General features: G+C 43.4%; 1 protein-coding gene across 1 annotated transcript in view; it reads left to right on the top strand.

Annotated features, from left to right (window-relative positions):
- Positions 1 to 8,750, top strand: part of LOC132377955 (rhodopsin) — a 38,644-nt gene extending 29,894 nt beyond the window's left edge. Inside the window, exon 5 of the mRNA XM_059944490.1 lies at positions 8,227 to 8,750. Within this exon, the coding sequence (XP_059800473.1) occupies positions 8,227 to 8,355 (129 nt within the window). The 3' untranslated portion in view covers positions 8,356 to 8,750. The remainder of the gene's footprint in view (positions 1 to 8,226) is intronic.
- Positions 8,751 to 12,692: the final 3,942 nt, after the last annotated feature.

Genomic DNA, 12,692 nt, shown 5'->3' with positions numbered 1-12,692 from the left:
AGACAGCAAACTGTGCAAAAACAGAAGAAAAAAAGAAATAATAATAATATGCAAATAAGCAATAAATATGGAGAAAATGAGATGAAGAGTTCTTGAAAGTGAGCCCATTGTTTGTGGGAACGTTTCAATGATGGGGCAAGTGAAATTGAGAGAAGTTATCCCTTTGGTTCAAGAGACTGATTGTTGAGGGATAATATCTGTTCCTAAACCTGGTGGTGTGAGTCCTGAGGCTTCTGTATCTTCTTCCTGTGAGAAGAGAGCATGTCCTGGGTGATGGGAGTCCCTGATGCTGCTTTCCTGTGACAGTGTTGGTGTAGGTGTGCTTGACAGTGGGGAGTGTCCAAGGGGTCCAATATCCTTGCAGGCATATTTACCAGAGCTGTTGGGAGTGGTTTAAACCAATATGGCATGGGGATGGGGACTAGTATGCTAGAGCTGAGGATGAGCCAGCAGGTTTACAAGTAGATGATGGATGTAACATGAATGTAAGGAAGAACAAGCCAATGATTGGGCACAAATACAGACAGAGCAAAGAGTTGGACCACAGAGGCAAAATTCAAATGGGCGAAGAATGCAGGATTGAAGGTGGTGTATTTAAATGTGCATAACATTTGGAATAAAGTGGACAAACTCATAGTGCAATTAGAGATTGGTTGGTATGACATTGTGGGTAGCACTGAGTCGTGGCTGAAAGAGGGCCATAGTTGGGAGTTTAACATCAGAGGATATACTTTGTATTGAAAGGATAGGCAGGAAAGAGTAGACGGTGATGTGGCTCTGTTAGTAAGAGAAGGAATTACATCTTTAGAAAGAGGTGACATAGGGTCAGAGAATGTTGAATCTTTGTGAGTGGAATTAAGAAACTTCAAGGATAAAAAAAAATTAAGGTAATCATATATAGGCCTCCAAATAGTAGCCAAGATGTGGGATTGAGATTGTAAAGAGAGCTGGAAAAGACATGTAATAAGGGTAATAATATGATAGTTATGGGGGACTTCAAAATGCAAGGGGCTTGGAAAATCAGGTTGATGTTGAATCGCAAGAGAGGGAATTTGTTGAATGCCTGTGAGATGGCTTTCTAGAGCAGCTTGTGCTTGAGCCTACGCGGAGAAAGGATACCTTAGATTGGATGTTGTGTAATAACCCTGATCTTATTAGGGAGCTTAATGCAAAGGAAACCTGAGGAGGTAGTGATCATAATACGATTGAATTCATACTGCAATTTGAGAGTGAGAAACACAAGTCAGATGTATCAGTTTCACGATGGAATAAAGGGAATTACAGAGGCATGAGAGAGGAGCTTGCCCAGGTGGATTGGTGGAGGACACTGGCAGGGATGACAGCAGAGTAGAGGAGCCTGAAGATTCTGGGAATAGTTCATAAGGCACAGGTATGTCCCACAGAAGAAGTTGTTCCCAAATGGCAGGCTATGTAACCGTGGCTGACAAAAGAAGCTGAGGACTGCATAAAAGCCAAGGAAAGACATACAAGGTAGTGAAAGTGAGTGGGAGCCTTTAAAATTCAACAAAAAGCAACTAAAAAGCTATAAGAAGAGAAAAGGTGAAATATGAGGGCAAACTAGTCAATAATATAAAGCAGGATACCAAAAGTTTTTTCAGTAAAAGGGAGGTGAAAGCTGATATTAGACCACTAGAAAATGATGCTGGTGAGGTCATAATGGGGGACAAAGAAATGGCAGATGAATGTAATAAGTACTTGGCATCAGACTTCACTGTGGAAGACACTAGCAATATGCCAGAGGCCTTTGAGTGTCGGGGAACAGGAGTGAGTGCCATTGCTATTACAAAGGACTAAAATAGTGCGGTTAGGCAAACTCAAAATCTTAAGATGGACAATTCAACTTGGTCAGATGCACTACATCCCAGAGTTCTGAGGGAGGTTGCTGAAGAGATAACAGATGATCATGGTCATGATCTTTCAAGAATCACTTGATTCTGGCATAGTTCCAGAGGACTGGAGGATTGTAAAATTCACTCCACTCTTTAAGAAGGGAGGAAGATGAACGAGAGGAAATTATAAACCAGTCAGCCTAACCTCAGTAGTTGGGAAAGTGTTGGAATCTATTAATCTGTTAGAGTTCTTTGAGGAAGTAACAAGCAGGGTGGACAAAGTGTTACGTACCCCGTAACTGGGTCACTTACCAGCAAAGATAGAGAGGTCCGTTGAAGTCTGATGGTACTATTTTTAACAGTATTTATTGATAAAGGGGCACAAAATAAGATCAATGCAAACATACAGATAATATACGTCATCAATATTAAATCTAAAAGCGTGCGTATAATAATAATCAATAAGAAATAGCTCTGTCGTTGTCTAGGGGATAATGTATTGTCCGATGGAAATATAAAAGTCACTGTAAGTTCGTTCAAGCTGCAGCGTTTTGGGTTTGAGAGAGAGATGGGTTAAACTTGCCCAGTTCTTTTATGATGTCAATCCTTCAAGTCGTGGGGAGTTGGTTTCCCCGTTGTTAGCTAAAAGCCATTTTTCCGTGGTAAAAGCCACCGGTTCCAGGCAAATGGAACCGAACGCACGTGGCCTCCTCCCAAAGGCTTCCGCTATTACGGGATCGCTAGCGTTTCTTCTGGTGCATCTGAGGGGCTGTTCCCATAGACCCTCTTTTATCCTGACTCACAGGGTCTCAGATGTCAATCAGGTTGGGGTGATCCAATCCCTCCCTCAGCCAGCCCACTTTGCCTGAGGGCTTCCATGTAGCACAGTATTGCAATACACAAGTTCGTCTTCAAGAGACAATGGCCGTGTCCCGTAGCTTTATATCGCCGGGGAACGAGACATTCCACATGCCTCTCTCTCATTTCCTGGGTCTCCTGACCCAAATCAATAGTGATCTTGTGATTCTCACAAAGGAGGGGGCTACCTCACACCCTTCGGCCCCTCAGAGCTGTGGTACATTCATAACAAAAGGATGTCACTTACTTGGATTTCCAGATGGCATTTGATAAGGTGCCACACATGAGGCTGCTTAACAAAATAAAGTCCTATGGCAGTACAGGAAAGACACTGGCGTGCATAGAGAAATGGGTGACCGGCAAGAGGCAGTGAGTGGAAATAAACAGGGGTTTTCTGGTTGGCTGCCAGGGGTCAGTATTGGGACCACTACTTTCACATTGCTTGTCAATGATTTAGATAATAGACTTGATGGCTTTGTGGCAATGTTTGTGGATAATATGAAGATAGGTAGAGAGGTAGGTTGTGCTGAGGAAGGAACAACAGTGCAGACTATTATCTAAATGGGGAGAAGATACAAACATCAGAGGGGCAGAGGGACTGAGGAGTCCTCGTGCAAGACTCCCAGAAGGTTAATTTACAGATTGAGTCTGTAGTAAAGAAGGTAAATGCAATGTTGGCATTTGTTTCAAGGGGAATAAAATATAAAACAAGGAGATAATGCTGAGGCTTTATAAGACACTAGTCAGGCCACACTTGGAGTATTGTCAAGTTTTGTGCCCCATGTCTCAGAATTATTGGAAGGGGTCCAGAGGAGGTTCACAAGGATGATCCCAGGAATGAAGGGGTTAACATATGAGGAGCGTTTGACAGCTTTGGGCCTGTACCCACTGGAATTTAGAAGAATGCTTGGGGTTCTCATTGAAACCTACCAAATTTTGAAAGGACTAGATAGGGAGGATGTGGAGAGGATGTTTCCTGTGGGGATGTATCCATAACTCAAAACAGTTTTGAGCATAGCCTCAAAACTGAGGGGTGACCTTTTAGAACAGAGGTAAGGGGGAATTTTTTCAGCCGAAGAGTAGTGATTCTGTGGAATGCTCTGCCACAGACTGCAGTGGAGGCCAAGTCCATGGGTATATTTAAGGTGGAAGTTAATAGTTTACTGATTAGTCAGGACATCAAAGGATATGGCAAGAAGGCAGGTGATTGGGATGAGCAGGATCTGGGATAGGCCATGATGAAATGGCGGGCAGATTCAATGATCTGAATAGCCTAACTCTGCTGCTATATCTTATAGTCTTACAGAGGGCTTTAGCTGTAATGGGGTGGGCTGTATCCATTACCTTTTGTAGGATTTTCCATTCAAGACTTTGGTGTTTCCATTCCAGGCTGTGATGCGGCCAGTCAATATACTCTCCACCATACATCTATAGAGATTTGTCAAGTTTTAGATGTCATGTTGCAAACTCCTAAGGAAGTAGAGAAGCTGCTGTGCTTTCTTCATAATTGCACAGTGTGCTGTGGTCCTCTGAAATAATAGCACAGAGGAACTTAAAGTGAGTTCTGATTCATGGACCTCTGGTTTCCTTCTCCTGAATTCAATAATCAGCATCTTGGTCTTGCTGACATTGAGTTAAAGGTTGTTAGAGAAAGGGACTGAATGGCCTACCCTTCCTTATCTCATGAAAAAGAACGTGGTTGTTGTCAGAGGTCAATCATCCCACCCCTCAATCATCACAGCATGGGTTCCTCAGGGCAGTGTCCTTGGCCCAAAAATCTTCAGCTGCTTCCTTACTGACCTTCCTTCCATCAGCAAGTCAGAAGTTGGATGTTCACTGATGTCTGCACATTGTTCAATTCCATTCATATATCTACAGTAAGTGAAGCATGCAGCAAGACGTGGGTGACATTCAAGCATGGGTTTAGGTGTGCAAATAACATCTTTAATACAGCAATGTCAAACAATGACCAAACAGCCCACTTGACTGGCTCTCCCTTCACCATTAGCACACATTAACAGCAGAGTGCACTGTGTACAGAATGCGCTGCAGTCACCCACTCAGGCTTCTCTGACAGCAACCCCCAATTCCAAAAAGTACGATATGGATCAGTCCATCACTGATGAAGCCCTCCCCACCATTGACCACACCCACATGGTGCACTGTTGCAGGAAAACAGCATCCATGATCCAGGACCCTATCACTCATATATCTCAAACAAGAAAGACAAAGACAGCAGGCATTAGTGAACATCACCACCTGCAGGCTTTCACCATTCTGACAAGGAAATTTTTCATCAAGACTTGATCAAAGTTCAAGTGTTCTCTCCCACTTTGGGAGTACTTCCACCAGAAGGACTGTGGAATCAAAGAGGTGCCTTACACCACTTTCTTGAGCCAGTTATAGTCGGGTGATAAATGTTGGCCCTGCTACCAACTCCTAGATCTGGTAAATCAATGAAAAGGAAGTGGCTGCTCTTTGCCTTAGTCCTTGGCCCTCCTTTTCTCTCTATCTGTCTCCAGCACTGTCATGTTTCAGGATCTGCTCCTAAACCACTGCACTGGGTGCCAGTCTGCACTACATACTTCCTGTCTTTTTACAAAAACATAATTATTACAAATTTCATTCTACAATACTACAACAAACACAGAAACAATGTTAACAAAATCAATAACACAAATTAAATAGAAATGTTCCCATTCCCATCAAGGGTGGCATTAATCCCTCAACAGTCCTGGAATACCTCCATGGTGCCCGTGGACACTAAGTGTTCTCTCTCCATGGTAACCCAGCCATGCACATACTCCCAGAACTTTGCCAGGCAGTCTGCCAGGGCAGAAGCCTCTGCTGCCCACTTCCAGCACTCACAGATAGCTATCTTTGCCAACCTCAGGAACAAGTTTGCTATGACAACCTCATCCCTCCTTGCCCTCCCTCTCCTTACTGAATAAACACAACTGAATAGTGTGGGGCTAAAATGAAACCAGAAGCTCACACAGTTATGCAAAAAGAGTTTGCAGCGGGGCACACTCTGTGTACATATGGACATAAACTTATAGAACACTACAGTGCCAAGACTGACCCTTCACCACATCCAGTATACGCTGAACTATTGATCTGCCTAGTCTTATCGACCTGCACCTGGATCATAGCTCTCCATACCCCTCCCATCAATGTACTGATCCAAATTTCTCTTAAATGTTGAAATCAAAACTGCATCCACCATTTCCACACTGTGGTGATATCACATGTCACATGTAAGAACGTGATTGGATGGAGTTCTGAGCATGTGCAGAAATGAAAGAATGATCTAGAAAGCATGGCAGTGTAAAACGTGGTTGCTGTTTGCTGTTAAATAAAAGCTCTAGTTCTATTCTTCCAGAATATGTTTTGTTATTAGAAACCCATGGTATGTATAAAGAACACAATACACACTCAACACTCTCTGAGTGAAGTGGTTCTCTTCATGTTCCCCTTAAATATTTCATGTATGACCTTTAACCCATGACCTCTAGTTCTAGTCTCACGCAACTTCAGTGGTAAAAAACCTGCTTGCATTTACCTATCTATATTGCTCATAATTTTGTATATTTCTATCAAATCTCCCTTTGCTCTCCAATGCTCCAGGGAATAAAGTCCTAAACTATTCACCCTTCCCTCTACCCCAGGTCCTCAAGTTCTGGCAACATCCTTGTAAATGTTCTCAGCACCCTTATTGATATCTTTCCTGTACATAGGTGACCAGAGCTGCACAAAATACTCCAAATTAGGCTTCACCAATGTCTTATGCAACTTGAACATGACAGTCCAACTCTTGTATTCAGTACTTTGATTTATGAAGGTTAATGTGCCAAAAGCTCTCTTTACAATGCTATCTACCTGTGATACCACTTTCAATGAGTTATAGAACTGTTCTCCCAGATCTCCCAGATGTTCTACTGCACTCCTCAATGCCTGACTGCTCACCATGTAAGTCCTATCTTTGTTTGAACTCCCGAAGTGCATAGTCTCACACCTGTCTGCACTAAATTTCATCTTCCATTTTTCAGCCCATTTTTCCAGTTGATCCACCTCTCTGATAGCCTTCCTTGCTGTCCACTATGCCCCAGTCTTGGTATCATCTGCAAATTGGCGGATCCAGTTTAACATCATCATCCAGATCGTTGATATAGATGACAAACAACAATGGACCCAGCACCGATCCTTGCGACACTCCACTAGTCACAGGCCTCCAGTCAGAGAGGCCACCCTCTACTACCACTCTCAGGCTTCTCCCACAAAACCAATGTCTAATCCAATTTACTACCTCATTTTGCATGTCAAACTGTCTTGACAAACCTCCCATATGGGCCTTGAAAACTACCTTACTTTCCTGGAATCTTCCTTGAAAAACTCTATAAGATTGGTAAGACACAACCTGCACAAAGCCATGTTGATGATCGCCAATCAGTTCCTGTTAACCCAAGTACTTATATTTGGTCCTTTAGAATATCTTCCAATAACTTACCACTCTTGTTGTCGGCCTCACTGGCCTATAATTTCCTATCTTATTCTTGGTGTCTTTCTTGAAAATGGGAATGACATTAACTACGTTCCAATCTTCCGGCACCTTGCCCATGGCCTAGTAGATATCTCTGCTGGAGCCCTGTCAATTTCTGCACTGGCTTCCCACCAAGCCCGAAGGAACACCTTGTAAGGCCCTGGGGATTTATCCACCATGTTTGCCTCAGAACAGCAAACAGCTGCTCCTCTGTAATCTGTACTGGTTGAAGACCTCATTATTTTGTCTCACTGCTATGGACACTACCTAGGTCTCCCTCATCTTTTTCGGCTCCATGCAGAGATGATGATTCTGGTTTTCAAGAAGACTAATTTTGTTTCTTGCTTTTAACCTCTTAATATATCTGTAGAAACTCTTGGGATTCTCCTTCACCTATTCAGCCAGAGCAACCTCATGCCTCCTTTTAGCCCTCCTGATTTCCTTCTTATATGTTCTCTTGCATTTCTTATACTCCTCATGTACTTTATTTGTTCCTACTAGCCTATACCTGGTATGCATTTCCTTCTTCTTCTTAAACAAGGTCTTAACATCTTTCAAAAAGTGAGGTCACTAAAGCTTTTTATTCTGACTGGGTGGAACATACATCTCTGTACTCTCAAAACTTCACTTTTGAAAGACTTCCACTTACTAAGCTTACAGAAGTAACAGTTGGCTGGGAGATCCCACAAGCTAATGACTTTATTATAGGGCACTGCTCTATACAGCAGCTGCCAACCCACGTCCCTGATATACATGGGAAAGAAATCCTCGTAAAGAAACTTTTAGTGGAATTCTCTGTAACTGCTCCTGCTGTCTCACATGCTTCAAGTATTTGCTTTGAACTATGATCATGCTTCAGTTTCTAAAGTGTGATTACAGCAATGGTTCTCTAGATGTGTTTTGCAATGTCCTGACCATCACTCTCAGGTCTGGCTGTTGTGTACCAGAAAAACAACTCTCTCTCCTTCTCTCTCCTAGTTCCGTAACTGCATGATCACCACGGTTTGCTGTGGCAAGAACCCATTCGAAGAGGAGGAAACTACTTCAGCCAGTGCCAGCAAGACAGAGGCTTCATCTGTTTCCTCCAGCCAAGTGGCCCCTGCATAACTCCTCAGCTCAGTAAACACAATGGAGGCAGAAGTTGGGATGACACTTCCGTCCGGCCTCTGCCAGACAAACTAATGGTGTGGAGGTTTGAAGGCCCAAGATTTCCAAACCCAAAGAATTCACAGCAATATCAGATAGTGGAATTTTTCGAAAGTGTGGCACATATTTGTACAGAGCCATCCTGAGCTTTGTGGTAAAACTCTGAGTCTAATGGTGAGCACTCCCTGGCATGTGGTGAAAATACTGTATATTGTTTCATACCAATTGGTAGCCGTGATCTCTTGCTCCGCTCAGTATTTATAAATGCTTTCCAATGCTTTTTAAAATTCCCTCTTACCTGCAGTTGAATCCATCCTCTTAGCTCAGCTCTGTTCTAGAAAGTACCAGTTAATAAAGAGCGCATTGCAAACAGTTTGTTGCCTGGTTTTATTTCTGTTTCCCAAGGTTGCTCTCCCTCTTTGGCGGCCTTTTTAAATCCCAGCTCTTACACCTTTTAGTGATTCAGCTTCCTCTCAGCTTATATCCACTCTGCACTTTCTGGAGATCCTGCTTCCTTTGGAAACCTTTCCCTATTACCCACCACTGGGTTATTGCCCCTTTTCCCCAGGGGAATGTGTGCCCATTAGCTCCTCCCATTCTCTAACACTTTCCTTGCTCCTTACTTCGGGTTAAATCATCAACCATCACCTTTGCATAGGCCAAGTCCAATCTTCTACTTATCCATCTCCCTCGAGTCAGTCAGCTCCTCAGTTCCAACTCCTCACTGGGTCTATCGACCCTGCTCCTCCCCTCCACCAGGTCCATCTCCTCACTCCCTGGGCTGACCTTCTCTCATCTATCTACTACCACAAGCTCTATTTTGGTCTGGCCTCTTGCTCATGATTTCCTTGGTTCCAGCTGTGTTTTTCCATAATTCATTTTAAAGAACTGATGGAAAAATATTGTAAATCAGGGATGGCAGAGAAGGGAGGCAAGTTTCCTGCTAACCACCCTGTTTTGTGCTTTGAGAAGCCCACTGGTCTGCACTCCATGAAACTGCAGATTGCTCTGTGGGACTGCAAACAGTTCTATGTGACCTCAGACAGCAATGCGTGACCACACATATATGAGTGACCACAGATATATATGAGTAACCACAGACATATATGAGTGACCACAGACAGCTCTGTGTGACTGCAGAGATATGTGAGTGATAGGGTCCTGGATCATGGATGCTGTTTTCCTGCAACAGTGCACCATGTGGGTGTGGTCAATGGTGGGGAGGGCTTCATCAGTGATGGACTGATCCATATCGTACTTTTTGTAGGTTTTCCCATTCCAGGGAATTATGGCTAGAACGTCAGAAACAGGTAGGGAGCATTCTATGGGATTATTCTGTGGACTTGCAGTAGAGACACTGAGGAGTAGATTGGGAGGCAGATCTTAGAAATGTGCAAAAACAAGAGGGTCATTGTCATGGGGAACTGTAACTTCCCTAATATTGATGGGCACCTCCTTAGAGTAACATGGCTAGATTGGCCAGAATTTATTAGGTGTGTCCAGGAAGGATTCTTGACACAATATGTAAACAGGCTGACTAGAGGAGAGACCATACTGCATCTGGTCTGTTCAGGTGGATAAGCACAACTTCCTGACTTTTACCATAGCCTTGGACAGAGATAGGAGCAGACAGTATAGGGAAGTATTCAATTGGGGGAATTATGATGCAGGAACTTAAAAGCATAAATTGGGAACAGATGGACTCGGGGAAATGCACAAAGGAACTGTGGAAATTGTTTAGGGAGATTTGTGGATAGGTTTGTCCCATTGAGGCAGGGGAAGAATGGTAGGGTGAAATAACCATAGTTGAGAAGGGATATGGAAGATCTTGTCAATATGAAGAAAGAAGCTCACTTAACGTTTAGGAATCAAGGGTCAGACAAGCTCTAGAGAGTTACAAATTCTCAAGCTGTTTTATACACATGTGAAGAACAGCAGGATGACTAGGGTGAGGGTAGGAGGAGATAGTGCTGGTCCTTAATGAACACTGAGGCAAAAACAGACTGATATGCTGGATATACAAGAATTCTGAGAGTGTTTTACCCTCTGCCTGTACACAATTATGTCCCACTTGTGGGACAGTGTCCACTCAGGGATAGAGATGATGTTAACTGAGTGCAGCTCAGTGAGCCTTTGTGATAAGACAGATGAAACTTGGAGCTTTATCCAAATACAGAGGATAAAAAGAAATTATATTCTCATTTAGATTTTATATTCACGTGTTTCCTTAGATTAGAACATAGAAGCCCATCAAGTCCATGCTGGCTGTCAGAGCAGTCTCATCAGTCCCACTCCCCCACTTGGTTCTTTGTTAATTACTCTTCCTCAGATGACCGTGACTTGTGTGATTATCTCACCACTCACCTACACGTTACAGCGACCAATTGACCCATGTCTTTGCGGTGTGGGAGGAAGCGAGAGCTGAAGACTGAAACCAGATCTCAAGAGTTCAAAGCGACACTACCTGCTGCACTCTCTGCTGCTCTTGTTTGGTCACTGCTATGCAGGAATTTACACAATGATAATATCACAGGAGACCTTAACCCTCTCAATGGATACCTACATCAGTTTGATGCTTATCACTCCCAGAATGAATCCCATAGTTTCAATTCCCATCGTGCTGGCTGCTTTGATCACTGAGTCATGAGGAAGAGATAGTGATGATTGTTTCTGTTGAAGGAGGGGTCAAAGATTTGACTTTTATAGGGAAAGAGCATTTAAGTTTCAGACAATGTGCCTGTCAGAGAATGAGATAGGAAATGTGTGCCTTTGAAATTGTTAGACCACAAAACCAAAGACATAGGAGCAGAATTAGCTCATTCAGCCCATCTGCTATTCCATCGTGCTGATCCCAGATCCCACTCAACCCCATACACCTGCCTTCTCACTATGTCCTTTGATACCCTGACCGATCAGGAAACTGATCCCCTCCTCATTCTCATTACAGGCCATTGTAAAGTATGCTCCTCATACTTTAACCCTTTCATTCCTGGGTTCATTCTCATTAACCTCCTCTAGACCCTCTTCAATGCCAGCACATCCTCGAAAATGACTCCAGGATTGACTGACTTGTCACATGAAGAGCGTTTGATGGCTTTGGGCCTGTATTCACTAGAATTCAAAAGAATGAGGGGTGACTTCATTGAAACCTATCAAATGGTGAAAGGCCTTGATAGAGTGGGTGTACAGAGGATGTTTCCTATGGTGGGAGAGGGTAAGACCAGAGGACACAGTCTCAGAATAGAGAGGCATCCTTTTAGAACAGAGATGAGGAAGAATTTCTTTAGCCAGACAGTGGTGATTATGTGGACCTCTTCACCACAGGCCAGGTCATTATGTATATCTAAGGCAGACATTGATAGATTCTTGATTGGTCAGGACATGAAGTGGTACAGGGAGAAGGCTGGAGATTGGGGCTGACAGGAAAATTGGGTCAGCCATAATGAAATGGCAGAGCAGACTTGATGGGCCAAATGGCCTAATTCTGCTCCTATATCTCATTGTCCTATGCTTTTCTTAGATAAGAGACCCAAAACTGCTCAGAATATTCCAAATTTGGTCTGACCAATGCCTTATAATGCCCCAGCATTACATTCTTACTTTTATGTTTGATGCACCATCAATAACTCTCTGAGAGGTGAGGCGAGATATCGGCTTTTATTGACTGGAAGAAAGAACAAGCAGCAATTGATCACCATACTACATCCTGGAGACTGAGAGGCAGGGCTCAGACCCCAATCGCCTTTATGCTGGGGTCTGTGGGAGGAGCCAGGGTCAGTGGGAGGAGCCACAGGAGCAGTCAGCAAGGTGGGCGTGTCCAGACAGGTATATGTAGTTCACCGCAATGTTCTAGCCCTCTTGAAATAATACAGACATGGTCGTTAAGTGCTTAGCATCAAGGAGCATTGGAAGTGTATCCATTTGGGTTACCTGGAGATATCAGCAGGAGCAGAGGATTGCATACTCAATAACCACAGCATTTATTTCGAAGGCACAAAACTATCATATTGCGCTGATGGCTTATGGGACTGCCTGTTGAAGGAAGTCATTAACGTAAGATTAGAGAATAAAGGTTTCAACAAAGACAAAGAACTCACTCTAAGGACTGGAATATGATTTTAAACAAGGTGGGACAGTAGAAGCCTGACTGGTTCAGGAGAGATGGATGACAAGAACTGAGTATATATTACTGGACTAGACATGCCTAAGCATCATTCCTGATGAAGATGGTAGAGTTTGTCTTTGAAACAATAGTTAAAATCGACAACAGGACCTGGCTGGAAGCATGAGAAGAATTT

The sequence above is a fragment of the Hypanus sabinus genome, chromosome 19 (assembly GCF_030144855.1).
Source record: "Hypanus sabinus isolate sHypSab1 chromosome 19, sHypSab1.hap1, whole genome shotgun sequence".
NCBI lineage: Eukaryota > Metazoa > Chordata > Chondrichthyes > Myliobatiformes > Dasyatidae > Hypanus > Hypanus sabinus.
This window is presented reverse-complemented; position numbering and strand designations above follow the sequence as displayed.